The 16944-nt window shown below is 37.9% G+C and overlaps 1 protein-coding gene across 1 annotated transcript; it reads right to left on the bottom strand.

Moving 5' to 3' along the window:
- Window positions 1–8292: 8292 nt before the first annotated feature.
- On the bottom strand, window positions 8293–10260 carry calca (calcitonin/calcitonin-related polypeptide, alpha). Its single transcript, XM_047580971.1, has 4 exons — window positions 10161–10260; window positions 9672–9763; window positions 9284–9415; window positions 8293–8750 (listed from the first exon to the last, which is right to left on the bottom strand). The coding sequence occupies exons 2-4, from the start codon at window positions 9749–9751 to the stop codon at window positions 8573–8575; spliced, it is 390 nt and encodes a 129-aa protein (XP_047436927.1). The 5' UTR covers window positions 9752–9763; window positions 10161–10260; the 3' UTR covers window positions 8293–8572.
- Window positions 10261–16944: the final 6684 nt, after the last annotated feature.

Genomic DNA, 16944 nt, shown 5'->3' with positions numbered 1-16944 from the left:
GGAAACGGTAAACTATTTTATTATATGGCATAAATCTAAACGTGGAAGAATTGACTGGTAATGTTGTATGGTTCTTTGCTGCCATCTAGAGTATCTGAAGTGACATTACACAGTTCTGAGAAAAGCTTTAATTGCTTTTAACAAATCTGTGGAGCAATACAGAGCTAATAAACATAGACTATTTTTTTCCTCTTGAAAATATGCTTAAATTTATACTAATAGGTTGATAGTGATCAAGATATATATAATAGACAGCTGCTATTACAGAAACACTAGAGAAAAAGCAGACAATGCTAAGACAAGAAATAATACTAGTAGGCTATTATACATTTTGAAAGATCTCTGCTGCATTTCTTTCACCCCTTTGATATTTAAGTCTTCTTCTTATGTCTTTTTCCATTGCACAATTAAAAGCCATGGGATTATTTTTCTCTTTGAATGTAATGCTATGCACAAAGTTCATTTTGAAATCTTGAAAGTCTTTGGGAAAATCCAACTGGAGGGTATCTAGATCAAATACAAAAGTTTCATTACCACTGACGTGGTGGAAGCCAAATTGGGCGTAGAAATTACATTAAATTAAACCCAGCAGACTTGAATGCAGTGTTCACCATAGCGCATTATGAATATAATATGAAAGCGTTGTATTATTGAAAAGGCTCTTCAAGTCAGCAGAATGTTTTTAGAGCTAGGAATACTTATTGGTGTGTGTTTGGCAAACCAAACCTTGGTTAGCATGGCAGCCTCACTGACAGGGTAAATTTAAATCACCACAACGCATTATTAACGCACTATGTGGACAGATGGACAAATGTTCAACACACTCAAAACAAGATGAAGAGTCCGACCACTTAATGTTATACATATCTGTGTGATCTCAGCATAAAAGTTGAGGCATTACAAAAACAGTGGCGATCAAAACGTTTCTGGTATGAGTGTATTTTCCCTTACCACCACTCTGTTGCTCTCTGATGTTTGCAAAAAGGTACTACAAAACATTATTATATCATGGATCATCCAAGCATTTTCCACTATTTCCATTCACACAGCACAACTGTGCATGACATCACCACAGATATTTAGCCACATGGTGGCATTTTATTTAAATGAGCAGACAACAGTGTTATTGGCATTTTAGAATGTGGCGATACATTGCCCCAAGGTTTAACATCTGTTGACTCACACTCGAACATTACAAAGTGTGCCTTGGTGTGATTGGAAGGACAGTATATCATTACTGATGTTAAATACTTTGAGATGCATGTGATAAATAAGACAATGTTTTAATGCATACAAACTAAATATGCAGAGAAGAAATGGTATGGAGACATTTAAAATACCTACAATTAGCCCTTTGCAATAAATGCATTCTAGTGGTTACAGGTTTAGTGACCAGAGGGTACCTGACCAATCCCTGCAGTGGCAGAATCAGTCCAGGTAAACAAAGAGTAGACCTGGTCTCTCAATCATTACTATAGAGTTCCTACACATATCCCATTTCAATATTCATTTACAAGCTTAAAGGTCCAGACTTTTTCCAGATTTCTCAAGCAAAATTTGGTATTTAAGTAAACCATTTTACATGTTAACATTGTGTAAATTAATATTTTTAAAATCCAGATTTTAACACGCATATTACAATCTGTCGCGTATATTCCTATGTTGCCAAATAGCTGTCAGAGGATTGTATGAATAAGTACCATAGCTCATTCTAATCAATTAAAACCAAACCCTGACAGGTATAATGCACAGCATTTTATTCAAGCTAAATAGTGAGCACTTCTTCCAGCAGAGGACTGGTGCTACCTTCTCCCTCAACCCATAGAAAAAAGCTAACCAAAAATTATATATATATATATAAAAAAAAATGAGACTTGGCCTTGCAGCCTTCTGAAGGCCCACATAAAAAAATAAAATGTCCATCTAGACTACGAGAAAAAACAAAAAAGGATCGACTTTGTGAAAATATCTTTAATAACAATAATTATAATTAATATATAATACTAATGCTAATATATAGTACTTTTCAAGTCACCCAAGGATGCTTTACACAGAGAAGTGAAAGGCAGAGTTGTCTGCTACTCCAATGTAGGAAGGACCTTTAAACCCAGAAAGAGAGAAGCCGACTGATGCCACTTCCAACTCTTCTATTCTTCTTCTATTTGTCAAGTACTGTAAGGAAGGTACTTCAAAAAACAACTGTCCAGCTGAGTGGAGTGTGTAAATTATAATTATGATCAATATGTCTGTGAAAGTCTCAGTCATCCAAGTCATAGTATATCCAAAAATGCTTAACATACATCAAAAGAGGGCAATGGCACTTGTAGATTTTCCTGAAGGAATCATTCTCAGGCCTTTTTTCAGACCACAAGTCTTTCAGTAGGACTTTAAGTTAAAGTACGGGTCATCAATTCTATTTTTATGTGTAAAAAACATCAAAATTGGACAACTTAATACAACTGCTAAAAAAAAGCATCCTAATGTTGAAGCAAAACACACTCTATTGTCTCATATAAGAGCTCTGTACATAACAACCAGCTGGAACACGCAAAAGTCTGAGACTTGTTGTTCGAAAAGAAAAGTAAAATACTGCAACTTTGGGTCCCAGTTTGGCATCCAGATGGTGATGCAGCAAAAGTGACAGATGCTTGTCCCCAGACACTCAACAGATCTGGCATCTCCAACAGCTCCACTGAGAATCTCAACCAACTTTCAACACCAGCCCTCATCTCCGTCATTAGCTCTGTTTGGGAGTTTACACATGGCTACTCACATCCAAGAGAAGCCATGTTCTTCTGTCTAATCAACCGAGACATGCGTCGTTGGTCAACACTCAGGGGAAAAAAGAACTGCGCATTCTAAAAACACCCTTCTGCACATGTTTCAGCCTCCATGGTCATGTACAAGATTGTTTGTGAAGGCCACTACTTTAACAAAAACTATGAGTACTTTGTTCCATTCATTTACTTATCAAACTTTTTTTTCACCTCACGATCAAGCACTGGCAATCAGAAACTATGAGAAGAATGTAACTATTTTATTTTTATTCTGTAGTTGCCTTTAAATACGTCAATCAGGGACACTCAGTTGCTTCGTTTATAATGATATCATACACCCAAATTCCTGAATTGAAATAAATTATCAATGATCAATACCCTGCGTCATCCTATCTCCACAGTAAAACAGAGAGCAGACATAAAGGCCTTGCACTTTACAAACATATCTGAAGTGAATATTTGAGAGAGTGAAAGCTTGTTGTGAAACAGCATCTAGTGCTTTTCAACTCAAACCTCAAGCAGACTCAATATTTACTTTACATGACGTGTCTAGATGCCACTCCTAACAGTAACACTTTCTTTTCGAGTTTCATTTAAGACATTAAAATTAAAAACTGAATTCAGTGTTCCAAGATTTGGGTTATTATGATCTTTGCACACGATGAGCACTTCAAATTTCCACACTGAGAAGGTTTAAAGGTTGATTCCAACATCATTATTTCTCATCGTACTGACCAATGAACCTCAACACTAGCTGTGTTTCCATTACAGTTTTTTGCAAAATAAAAGCGATATTTCTGAAATTTAGATAAAGTGCAATAGCGCTTCTTACGTGTATCCAGATGTTTTGTGAATGAGCTGCAACTCTCGTAAAGTCTTGTCTCATGATATCCAATTATTCTCTTAAATTCTGGGCACACGAGACTTCACTTTGAGAGGATGGACTTCAATGAACTGGTCACATGACCCCCTGTGTCATCTGCAGTGAAGCCAGTGATGAGGAAATGCGACAATATGTCTGAAAAACCACCTCATGAGAGCGTAAAAATGTTTTAGTGTTATTTCAGAGTTATTTTCTGAAATGTAGATGTTTCCATCATCAGTTTTTTACTTCAATATTAAGGTTTTGTGCATTTCTAGGGTTAATGGAACTGCAGCAAATCGCAACCACCGTCACGAACAAACAAGAGACTAATGAACACTTTAAGTAGCAGCATGTGTTTGTGTAATACTGTAGCAATGTCTTGGTGTTGTTATTCCAAGTTTAAAAGAAAAGTACTCTATCCCCAAAGAGGCAGTAGAATAGAGGAGTCAAACAACTGGTAGAACGAGCATGTCAATTAGGAAAGACTAGCAGCCATGAAGCTCGAAGCTCTGGGTCTGTTGCACAGGAACTCTGGAGAAATTGTGACAATGCTCCAGGGGGCTGTTAGGCCGATAACAATGGGTTCCTGGGGATATCCTCCATTATGAAGAGAAAGGTCAGATTAACTGTTGCTAAAACAGAGTAACCCAACAAAAATAGAGGACCCAAAAGCAGAAAGATGTCACAGAGAAGTAGCAAGAGTCCTACTTATTGAGATAAAGGGATGTCTGATAAACTAATGTGAGGCTACAGTGATCTATCATATTCAAAGGTTTGGTCAAAAGTCAAAATAGCTGCTATTGAAAAGGTCAACATAACCACAAATACTTTTCTAAGGTGACATAATAAGAGTTTTAATAAGATTTTGTATCGATCCATAATATATACTGTCATTTATCTCCACCTGGTACTTCAGTATTAAAATAATTACTATTATTTTTATTACTAAAAAGCAAAGGAAACGTCCTTATCATTAGGCTAACATTGGGGGGCTACTGTAATTACTAGTAATATTAAAATAACAAAATAATCTTTCAAAAAATAGTGTAGACCTAAGCACAGTTAAACGTCATGCTGGCAGGCAATTTAATTAAAAATAAATAAATAAATAAAATCATCATTAATAAACCAATCAGCAGCCACACCTAAAGGCCTCATGTTAATTTATTAACACTGTAAAACAAGCTAATTAGGCCAGTTTTCATTGCGCATAAATTAACAACAGAGACATGATAAGCTTGTACAAAAATACAGTTCCTTACTTTTGGTTGAAACGTCCTTCCCTTACTCAGCTCGGGTGAATTGGTCGTTGCTCGTCCTTCGTCTTCTCCGGTTCGTTTTCTCCATTTACCCACTGGCTCGGCCTGTTGCTGTCTTTCTCAGATAATTCCCAATAACACCGCCAGGAGGAAGTAGCCTACACCGATGTTATTTCCATCGTTGACTATCTAAGTAAGCTCGTTAGGTCCTTGTCCAGAGTTTCCCTGAGCCTAAGGTAGCGTTGTTGTAGCTAAGGCCCAATATTCATCGAGGTAGCTAGCCGTTTACACATTAGCACGCAGAAGTCGTCTGCACGTAGGGTCAGGTGTGTCCCGATACCTGAGTTTCTTCTCTGCTTTCTACGTTTACTTTTATAACAGTTTGAGTAACCTGCGTGATTTGTCGGTTTGTTTGGCTTTCTGCTATGTCATTTCTACCGCTCTGCCTTTTTTATATTATTATTTTAGCTTCATTCCACAGAACAGGTGAGGAGGGCTTAGCGGTAATAGTCGGTGCAACGAGTCGAAGCCCCGCCTCCTCTGCCCTGCTTAGCCCGCGCAATTGTCCACTTTTTATTTACTGACATGTACTTATTTATTTGTGTTGTATTTTTTTTTAAATAAATATTTTTCTTAATATAATACTGTTAAAGAGGCAACTCTAAAACACCAAGTACATTTTTTGAGCGTTGCAAACCTGATTTTAATGCTCTTTTGACATCAGATTTTGATCCATTTGGAAAATGTAGAAGTTGTTCATTATTTGAAGGGCTCTCAGCTGACCTAATGCTTTAAAATTCAGGAGTTTTATTTCATCAAGGTTGATTACCGAGTTCCTCCGGCTCATGTAATTATTTGCAAAAGACAAGGCCACAGTCATGCTGACAGATACAATTGTAGCCGTTTTGTCCAACCTTTCATACGTTCCATTTGGGTTTTAAAGGGAAATGCCATTCTACACTGACATCGTGCCAACGCTTACTACCTATAATTCACATTGCATTCAAATGGCCAGCTTCCACAAAGAGCAGTTGCATGAATGCCTATGGATTAAGTGTGTAGATTGTGCTTCAAAGGCGAGTTTTCAACTTTAGGAAGTCACACAGCCTTACATAACAGTTATTCATGGAAACGGGAGCTTCCCAGGCAGTACAAATGGGAGGGTGCATGGTCCATGCTGAAATACAGTAAAGAAACAGTAAAAACCTGGCAGCAAATAGAAGTCAGCCATCTTGCAATCTTGGTTGCCTGTACTGTCTATAGGCTTGACTAAAAATGGCTTACCTCGTGGAAAAAACCTGAAGCACATGTGCCGCCGAAAAATCATCCAAGTGTAGATTACCTTGTAACCCACTATCCATGGTATTGTATCTCCAGCCATGGAACAAATGTATTAAGCTGAGAAAAGGGAAGTGCCTCCAGTGATATCATCTCGTCACTGTCAGTTGAAACAATAAGTCTGGTTTTGATATTGATATTGATCCTTTTTGCTAACATTTACAGTTTATCTATTAAGAGATAAGATTATTGGGTGTGTTTCTAAAACCATAGAGTACACGTAGGTAAATTTATTTTTTTACCTATATAGACCTTGTAAATTGGGAAAATGTCCCGTCTAGCACATATGTCAAAAGACATTGCTTATGTGACTGTCACCATTTTTTTACTCTCTACAACCAACTAATGCATCTAGTCTGTATAAAAATGAACATACAGTGAATACTTCCATAATCATCTAGTGTTTTGAGATTTTTTACAGGACTGTTTGGTATGATTTGGTATTGGTAACTACTAGTACAACATGTACTAGTGGCAAATGTATGTTGCTAATTTTAATGTATTTTCACTGACATCACATAATATAAAGATTAAAGTGATATGTAATGCTACAGGAGAACCCAAACACAGTAAGACGATATTTCTTAAACGTAACTCAACTTCCAATAGAAAAAGCAGTGACATATTGTCACCACTGGAGGGCAAAATGAGCCAGCTGTAGCAAGATCTAACAGTGTTAAGTCAGCTTACGAAGTAAAATAGTGTCAAATACCAGTTTGCAACTCATAGTTCAAAATGTGTCCTTTATTTATTTGGAGGTGGTCCATAGGTCACCGTTTGATTTTCTGACTGCACCTTGCTTTGAATGTCTTTTTCTATCATACGAACAATACAATAAAGACATAAGAGTCCAGTGTAGCTAAAATACAATTTATTCCTGCTTTCAAATCACATCATTACAACATTCAGAGTCATATATAACATTGTTCACTATAATGACATGTAGTCAAGGAACAAGACAGCCACGGGTTGTGTACACAGGTAGCGCAGATGTACATTATAAGATTCATTCATCACACTGTACTACAGCCAACAATCAGAAGTGCAGTTTTTTTAAACCAGTGACAGAGAAAGAAAATCATGCTCATCTCTCTTAGCCAAAGAAAATCGTCCCAGTTAAGGTTCCATGATGACACTAATGCTAGCAATTTCTCTTTTTTAAGCACAGACAGCAGTGACTACAGACAGCCGTTTGGTATTCTGTAAGCAAGATATCTGTCCATGTTAGTGAAGGATATTTTTCTAAATGACAAGTGTTTATAAGTAGATGACGGTGATGCAGTTTTGTCAGTCAGAGAAGAGGCACTTTGTCCTAGAGAAAGAGAGGAGAAAATAGGAAAACTGTGTTGTGATCTGTAGGAAATGCTGGAAAGATTCAATGGTTTGTCAGTGGAACAGGGCAAAACATACAAATATAGCTAGAACAGGTATAATTTGACAAAGTTGCTTGCGGACCTGCTAATCCACCAGGATGCTTATTCAGTCAGTACCCTGATACCTATTAGAGGAATTCCCCAATAATTTCCTATACATAATGGAACACACACCTTAAAATAACACTAAACTGACAGTAAAAAACATAATATGTGGTACATAAACAGCAGATATTTTTTAACGCAGCAAGTGCATTTAGGTTTCAAAGGTTCAACATTAATATGGAATGATAACATACTCCGTATCTGGTCGTGTTCTCACTCAGGGCTGAGCCGCTTCCGTCTGCCAAACGCTTGGGCACCAACGTTGGTGGGAACAAAGTTGCTGTATCCCAGTCCCCCTGATCGACTCAGAAAGTCGGCCAAGCGGTGGGTTACACACGTGGCTGTGTTGCACGCCCGCTTTTGTGCTGTTGCATTGCTTGTGACAATGGAAAAGACAATAAGTTAGGATCATTCAAAACATGCACTCTAAATAATATTGCATATATTTATAAGCAGCAAATTAAATACGCTGAAAAATAAATGAACATTTTCCAGTTATTCTGAGAGACTTGCTTACCATTTTCTTCTTCGCAATGTATTTTATAAATCCTGAATGAATGAAAACTGCTTCCGAGTAAAAGCAGATTTTTATTTATTTTTTATATACTTGAAACACAAATACCAAAAATGAGTTTTAGCTGTTCTTATTTTTTTTTCTATTGCACAGAATGTCAACAGTTTTGTAGCTGATTCTTCAGGTCTAGGTTAAACTCAGTGGATGATTAAAGAGAGGATGTTAATGGAGTTAATCACACACTGTAAATAGGATCCACATGCATCGGCAGTCTTGTATGTGGAGAAAGCTGCATTTACAAGCAAATGTTGACTCAGACAGACAAAGGACAGATGGGAGTTTTAGTCTAGTGAGTTGCTGTAGTTTTCATATTGCTCAGATAGACTTCTCTTCTTGCCGGGCGTCCCTGATCCCACATCAGTGCGAGGGTACGTTTGTAGTTTGTGAATATCCTGGGAGAGTTTGCCCAGGACACAAGTGCTTAAGCTGGTGCAGCGCTTAAACAAGGGTCTATCCAAGCTGTTGGAGATGGAGACAAACATGCAGAAAACAGGCTTACAGTAACATGCACATTATTGTTTAGTATCACATGCATTATGTTTTTGTTTTTTTTCTGAAATTTCATGCATTTACTGAAAATCTCCATCTGATATCCCAATGGCATCTTCTCCGGCATATTAAGGGATCTTGATGACCAAAATATTCAGTGAAGTTATCATGCATTGTATAACTTCTTTTTGTTGTTGTTGTTGCAACAATGACTGTCATGCATGTTCTCACATGATTGATATCATGCTCTATTGTATTTTCTGACCCAGGACACTCTACTGGAGGCATGTCAGTTAATGATGAATGACTAGATGAATGAGTGCATAAATAATCCATGCATTAAGAGACTATGATAGACAGACGATGTTCATGAATTCAACTTTATACCTTGAAAGTTAATAGACACCTGAGTTGGAGCTGTTGGATGTGTATATTAAGATACGGGATAGACAGACAGACAGACAGACAGACAGACAGACGCCTAAAAATGTTAAAAATCATACCTGCTGTCATCAGCTGTTTGATTAGGTTGCTCATCTGAAGCCATCTGCATGAACTCCTTGATGGTTCTGAGCAACCTTTGCGCATCATCGTTCAATAGTGTGATTCCATCTGACATGGACTCCTTACTAGTTCTGAAAATACACATTTAATTACAACACAAAGAAACTTGTTGTACACATTGAATCAGTAGTTTTAGTTTTACAGGGCAAAAATAAGACAGTCTGGCCCATTTAGTCCTTAAAAAAAAGGAAAAAAAAGCAGGGAGTCAAATGGTGATTTAACTGGTGATGAAGGTCCCAACGTGCAGAATGACCTCTGGGACGAAAATGAACAGCTTCACAAAGGTAGGAATAGGAATGATGGTAGGAATCATGCCACAGATCTTACCTGGATGGAGCAGCCTGTGAGACGTACATCTGACAAATGGTCAGCGCGTAGGCAAAAAGGAGCGTCCACAGTTTAAGCATTATTACAATTCCCTGTGGAAGTAATGCGCATTACCAGAGAAGACAATTAAATTAGTTACAAACGTAGCATGCTGATTTCCAGGCAATGCAAAAGACTATTGCATGCACCCACAGTTTCTCAGATCCCCTCTCTCTCTCTTTTTTGTCATTCTCCTTTTCTCTTGGAGCCACTGAAGTTGTAGAGGCAACTAAAATATTTATTGCTGGTAGCCATTCTTAGCAGAATTAAGACCATAGATAGTGTAACATAACTAACTAATCTAACCAGCAGAGCACTACCCTTCTGTCAGCAACCAGTAGCCACCTGTTCCTTTCAAATCTACCAACCATCTCTAAAACCCACTCCGTCAAATCTGATCATTCTAACAGTGACTAAAAAACAACAAAATACTCTTTCATCTCTACTCACCGTGAGATAACAGATCTTCTGGTACTGGAAATTTAAAGGATTGATTCACTGTGAATCTGCTGAACACCCTCACAGTACAGGGGTTTATATAGGTTTCCTGAGGTTTATGATGGAACTGGGTGAGCACTTGATCGTAGACTATTGGCCAGTGAAATGTTTTACCTCAAACAGTGAGCCAATCAGAAGTGTTATGTCATTTACAGCAAGCCAGTAAAAGAGCTTGTATGCAAATTAGATCACTGCGTGGACTAAACGCACTTCATTGACGAAGAACGTCAGGGATCATTTGGGAGACTTTAAGAGGGATAAATGGGACTTTCTAACTGAGGCTGTCTGAAGCTCTTCAGCTCAGATGTTTGGTGACTCTGGGAAATATGAAGACAATGTTCAGTGAGGGAACTTTACAGAAACCTGCTCGTAACAAAATGTGGCGAAATCAAAATCTGAAATCTTCTGGTTGATGAAAGGCCCTATAATTCATTATTACACAGGATGAGATTTTAGAATCCCTTGTGCCAAAATCCCAGACAAAACATTTAGAAGCTCAGTCCAACTGAAACTGTATCCTTATTCCCCCACCTCCCATACCCTCTGTTTTTTTAATACAGTTTGAAGCCTCACTGGATAAAACTTTTCTAATAAGTTTTTATTTTTATTTTTTTTTCTCAACTCTATACCACAGCATTTGTTGTTGACTATTCTTGTACCAGATCTGCTAACTAAAAGTACAGATCCCAGACCTGGATGTGCTCTGTGGTAACCAACCAGCTCCCAGTGTCGATAACAAATTATTGAGACACAAAGGCGACAGAAAAAAAAAAAAAACAGCGACCAGATAGAGAGAAGGGGGAGGTGGGGGAATCAGAAGAAAGCAGATGCAATTTTAAATTAAAAGTTATTTTGCTACTATACTTTTCCTACAACTATCTTGAATATCTTGAATACCAAGTTTAGCCTTTTCATACACAGGAATAGCATCACAGTGAACTGTATCCATTCTGTTTCCATCCAGTTTCTACGAGGTAATTGCTGGACTGTGCGTCTCTGGTCATCTTCTAATTCCCCTTATGCAACAATATTGGATGATGTATCGTAAACCATCCTGCCTCCCAGTTCTTTTTTGCGCCACATGGAAACTCATTAGAGTAGATGAGCCTTTTGGTACACTCTAAAAAATGATTCATGGGGTTAATGTAAGTGTAGCTCAAAATCAAGAGCTTTTTTTCTGCATTTGTTGTGTGCATACATTACACATTGGTCTAAATGGAAATAAATCAATTATCCCAACTCAACAGTACATGAAATTTCAACTAATATTTCTGCTTTAACTCAACATAGAGGTGTATTCAGTTAGCAGAATTTATTATGACTTACGTTATTTTACTACAAAAAAAGGTAGCAATTTGCATGAACATTTTTGAGTAGAATGAAAGGTAAAGAAATAGAACAACTAGAAGGAATAATTTACTGCTTTCTCTGATAAAAAAAATAAATAAAAAATGGCAAAAGGGGGGCAGCAGCGGTGGCTGTAGCTCAGGAGGTAGCACAGTTGTCTAACAACTGAAAGGTACTTCAATTCCACCCTGTCCTGGTCTGTCTGTTGTCTGGTTGTCGGTGGACTGGCAGCCACGTTGCCATCAGTCTGCCCCAGAGCAGCTGGGACTACTGATATGGTTTATCTATGTTAAAGTGCACTAAAGTGATTCAATCGGCCTAAATAAAAAAAGTCTTGTGGCATGTACTCAATACTAGCTAAATTTAAATAACTTCAAAATGTCCATGCAAGTTGTTACATTAAATTTTTACTTTGAGCCAGCACATAACTTTTTACAGTGTACAATTGAGCAGACCTGCAGGCCACAGACCAGAGGCACTAGATTAGCCTCCAGCAGCTTCATAAACTGCTCATGAAAGACTTTGGACTTTAGAGCAAAAGATTCCACTGATTACAATTATTGTTCATTTTCTTTTTTTCATTTTAGCACCCTACACATAATTTACTTTACAGCTAAACCCCTAAAGGAGTGTCAGTGGAGCAGATTATTTTACAAGACAGAAAATGACTGTCCTGTGGAAGCTGAGAATGGATGTGCCTGCATTTTTCCTCCGTTATCCCAGGTTGACTACTCCATTGTCTCAAAATAACAAACATTGCTTTCCCATAATAATAGGTTGACTTTTTCATTACCTCAGGAAAACCAAACTTCTCACAAGAATACAGCTTTTGTTTTCTCAAGACTGTCAAAGAGCATCTGTGACTGTGATTTTAATCACATCTGATTTCAGCCCCGAGCCCTGCCAGCATGACTATCAGTGAGAGTCCATAACTTAACACCAAGTCAAGGAATAAATGTGGGGTTTTGGTTGCATTAACTTAAATAAACAACAGCCTATACTTTTCCCATAACAAAAAAAGTCATCGTAAGAAAAAACAAATTTTGAGACATGACAAGATAACAAATTAATTCATTATATTCATTCACACAAACACACACACCCCTAATATATACATATATATTATGTGTATATATTAGGGATGGGACGGTTCACGGTTCACAAAATGCACGGTTCGATTTGGTTCACGGTTTTGTAGTCACGGTTTTTCGGTTTGGTTCGGCGTACGTTGATTGTTGGCAAAATCAATCATGTCTTGTATATTCAGGTTAAAACCGAAATAATGAGGCAGTCTGACATCTGATGCATCATTGTTCCTGCCTGAGGTTAAATGTAGGTGAGATTCTGGCACTGCAAGAGAGGAGACATTGCTTGTTCAAACACGTGTTTCATTTATTTGGCAAAGTTGTCTTTAATAAAGAAGCATAGCATTCGACATTAGGTCGCTTTGTCTGAAATTCACTCAAAAACAATGTTGATATTTTTCAGTTCCTTGATAATCATTACTTAATCAGTATTTAATGGAATTAAGTACTGATTAATTATTACGCAATTGTCTCACTGGGATGATGTCTTCACAGATGAGCTGACATGTTGGTCGTAAGTTATCAACCACTTTCTTACCGCCGTCATCGTAGGTCACTCTAAATGCTAAGAGAAGGTACTGCCGCCATCTTGTACTTGTACCTGTAGCAAAAATGTGTCAGTTGGCTTGGGATTTGGTTGCGGCTGTTGTTAACACTCTGGCGAATGCTTGTGGTTTTATGAGTGTTTACTTTTATGTGCAACGAAGCTATGGTGACAAAGTAATTTCCCTCGTGGATCATTAAAGTCTGTCTAAGTCTATTGTTGTGGATTCGCTGATCGTGGCGAATGTTAGCATTAGCATATACATACATTTTGCCATTAATCTTAGCCGGAAGATAACGTATACAGTGGTGCTTGAAAGTTTGTGAACCCTTTAGAATTTTCTGTGTTTCTGCATAAGTATGACCTAAAACATCATCAGATTTTCACACAAGTCCTAAAAGTAGATAAAGAGAACCTAACAAAGGATACAAAAATAGTATACTTGGTCGTTTCTGTTTAACCAAAAAGTTCTATTTTGGTCTCATCCGTCCACAAAACATTCTTCCAATAGCCCTCTGGCTTGTCCACATGATCTTTAGCAAACTGCAGACGAGCAGCAATGTTCTTTTTGGAGAGCAGTGGCTTTCTCCTTGCAACCCTGCCATGCACACCATTGTCGTTCAGTGTTTTTCTGATGGTGGACTCGTGAACATTAACATTAGCCAATGTGAGAGATGCCTTCGGTTGCATAGAAGTTACCCTGAGGTCCTTTGTGACCTCGCAACTATTGCTCTTGGAGGGATCTCTGTTGGTCAACCACTCCCGGAAAGGGTAACAATGGTTTTGAATTTCCTCTCTTTGTATATAATCTGTCTGACTGTTGATTGGTGGAGTCCAAACTCTTGGTTTTGTAACCTTTTCCAGGCTGATGAGCATCAACAACTCTTTTTCTGAGGTTTCTTCAGAAATCTCCTTTGTTCATGCCGTGATACACTTCCACAAACGTGTTGTGAAGAGCAGACTGAATAGGTGCCGGTTCTTTAAATGAAACAGGGTGCCCACTCACACCTGATCTCATCCCATTGATGACTGATAATTTCACTTTCAAATTGATTCACGTACTTTTGCCACTCAGTAATACGTAATATTGGATCATTTTCCTCAATAAATAAATGACCAAATATAATATTTTTGTCTCATTTGTTTAACTAGATTCTTTTTATCTACTTTTCGGACTTGTGTGAAGATCTGATGATGTTTTAGGCCATATTTATGCAGAAATATGGAAAATTCTAAAGGGTTCACAAACATTCAAGCACCACTATGTTTATACAACGTTGTTTATGGCAAAACTAATTTGTAAATTTTGTTTGTCCACTTTTATAGTGTTTCTCAAGTAAATACTCTAAGCAGGTCATCTGAGTCAGAGTTTTTCCTGGGACCTGTTGATGTGGTAGTGGGGGCAGAATACAAAGTCTCGTTTAATATTGTAACATCCGAACCGGACGTTAAAGGATGACGCAAAGCGGTCGGAAATATTCCCTTTTATTTGTTGGAACAAAACTGGTCACTGTCTGCCGCAACCACGCCAAAAAACACAAACTTATCTGACTGCCTTCACATCTCTCTCTTCTCTCTCACCCCTTCGCACTCACCCCCCAAAATGATTGCGCTGGCTCAAACGCTATGGTAACCGTGGCAACAGAAACACAGAACATACATTATTTCACAGTTTATTTATCACAATGGCAATACAGTTGACAAAAAAATAGTGATTTTATAGTTAACCTATGTGGTCCTCGCGTTTTTCTTAGTGTCTCTTTTCTGTTTTTGGGATGTGTACAAAGTTTAAAGGTTAAAAGGTCATTTACCAGTTGTTAGCTCGTAAAACTACTAGAAGTAAGGAGACAAGTTGAGAACCATATATAAGGAGTGTGTAGGAGCTGAAGAGTAGAGGGGATTTGACAATTGGCTGGAAGCTCTCTGAGATTCGACAAGAATTCGACTAATAAACCTTTTTGAATGCAAGAGAAGACTTGTCAACGGTGATAACTTCTTTCTTCAGCACATCAATATACAACACTTATTTGGTGAATTTGATCATTTTGAAGACTGGGATGAAGCAGAAGCAAAAGAGAGAAGAGAATATGAAAAGAAGAAGGAGATGTGACACAAGGAGGTGACACCGGAGGAACTGGGCAATCTAGAGGATGATAAGGATGGGATTAACTCAAAGAAAACCATGAAATGAGCAATTAAAACATTAAGACTTCCTGGCTCAGAAAAACATGGACATCAACTTCGAGAGCTACACTGCCACTACTCTCAATGACATTTTGCAGCTGTTTTATGTCTCTCTGTCCAAGGAAGGAGGAGAATACAGTGTTGACAGTTGACAAGTAATGCTGTTCTCAAGGCTGTGCTGAAGTGTTACAGGAAGAGTGGGAAAGACACCAGTTTCCACCATCCTCGTATCCCCTGAGTCGAAACTTAAAGAAATCAGAAGTTAATCTGCGCTGTCTCCTGATACTCCCCTGCGGGCGGGAGATGTTAAAGATGTTAGAGATGTTTCACTTCTTGTGAAAAACTTATGATTTAAACGGTAAAAAACAACATTATTATTATTATTATTACAACATATTAATAATTGAGCTAATATTTATTTATTTAATAAGTGACCATGGTTTAAGCGGGGGATAATGCACTTCGAGGTGTTCATCGTCAGAAATTAATGGACTTAGTGGAAGCAACGTCCGATGCCTCCGCGTCGTCCATTCATTTCTGATAATGGACACCTCGTCGGGCATTAACCCTTACTTATAACACAACACATTAATACAATATATTCAATGTTTCATTCAATATATTCAGGGTTCATTTAATATGTATATATATAGATAGATAGATAGATAGATAGATAGATAGATAGATAGATAGATAGATAGATAGATAGATAGATAGATAGATAGATAGATAGATAGATAGATAGATAGATAGATATGGACTTTCTTGGCTTCCATAGAATCTGGAATTCAATGGTCAAACAATCTAGTTTTTTAATATCGTTACAAAAATTACTCAGATACGGAAAATGCAAAGTGACTGCTTAATGTGTCAAGCACTTGAGATGTTGTCTTCTACTGCTGTATAACGGTATGTACTCTGAGGCTGAGAAAATACATTCCAAGGGGAAAAGTTTATTGTCAAGACTGCAATTAGCTCACGCTGTTCACATCCAGTAATTTTAGGCATGAATTGGCCTGGAAAATTAATTACGTCACAGGAGAGCATTCATGACCGAGAGGGCAGCATTATTCTCACTGCAGCGCTCATCAGTGACAGTCTCAGCTGAGTTGGTGTGAAAGCATCTCCTCCCAAACAGAAGCAACAGCATTCTTCGCAGGAACTCTGCCCTAATGAGAAGTTCCTCTAACGCTCCCTCATACCAACAACTTGCTTTATTTGAATAGGCAGCTTGAGTTGATAATCAGCCGGAATGATGACACACTACAGTAAATCTTTGGATGGATCTTTGATCGATTGTGATGCCAAACATTCGTCCTCAAACCAAGGTTTTCTTCTTTGAAGGAGTCAGGGATTGATGAATCAAAACCAAAAAGGAAAACTGAACAGAGGCCATTAGCACCTAACAAAGGGACCACCAGTATGTCTTGGATTTGCATGAAGATGAGGAGGACATAAAGAGTTACAGTACGTTGTTGTGAAGTTGGGACATTGTGTTTTTAGATAGATGGATTCAGGGCAGGCACGCTGTTGAGAAAAACACAAATTAGCATAAATCTCTTCATACTTAACAGAT

The sequence above is a fragment of the Mugil cephalus genome, chromosome 3, assembly GCF_022458985.1.
Source record: "Mugil cephalus isolate CIBA_MC_2020 chromosome 3, CIBA_Mcephalus_1.1, whole genome shotgun sequence".
Classification (NCBI taxonomy): Eukaryota; Metazoa; Chordata; class Actinopteri; order Mugiliformes; family Mugilidae; genus Mugil; species Mugil cephalus.
This window is presented reverse-complemented; position numbering and strand designations above follow the sequence as displayed.

Excerpts from the sequence above, each read along its gene's own strand:
- calca (XM_047580971.1), bottom strand. The coding sequence starts at position 9,751 with ATGCTTAAACTGTGGACGCTCCTTTTTGCCTACGCGCTGACCATTTGT. Across the intron at positions 9,416-9,671 it reads TCACAGGCTGCTCCATCCAG|AACTAGTAAGGAGTCCATGT; the intron begins GTAAGATCTGTG and ends GTGTATTTTCAG. Across the intron at positions 8,751-9,283 it reads CAAACAGCTGATGACAGCAG|CTTGGATAGACCCTTGTTTA; the intron begins GTATGATTTTTA and ends CATCTCCAACAG.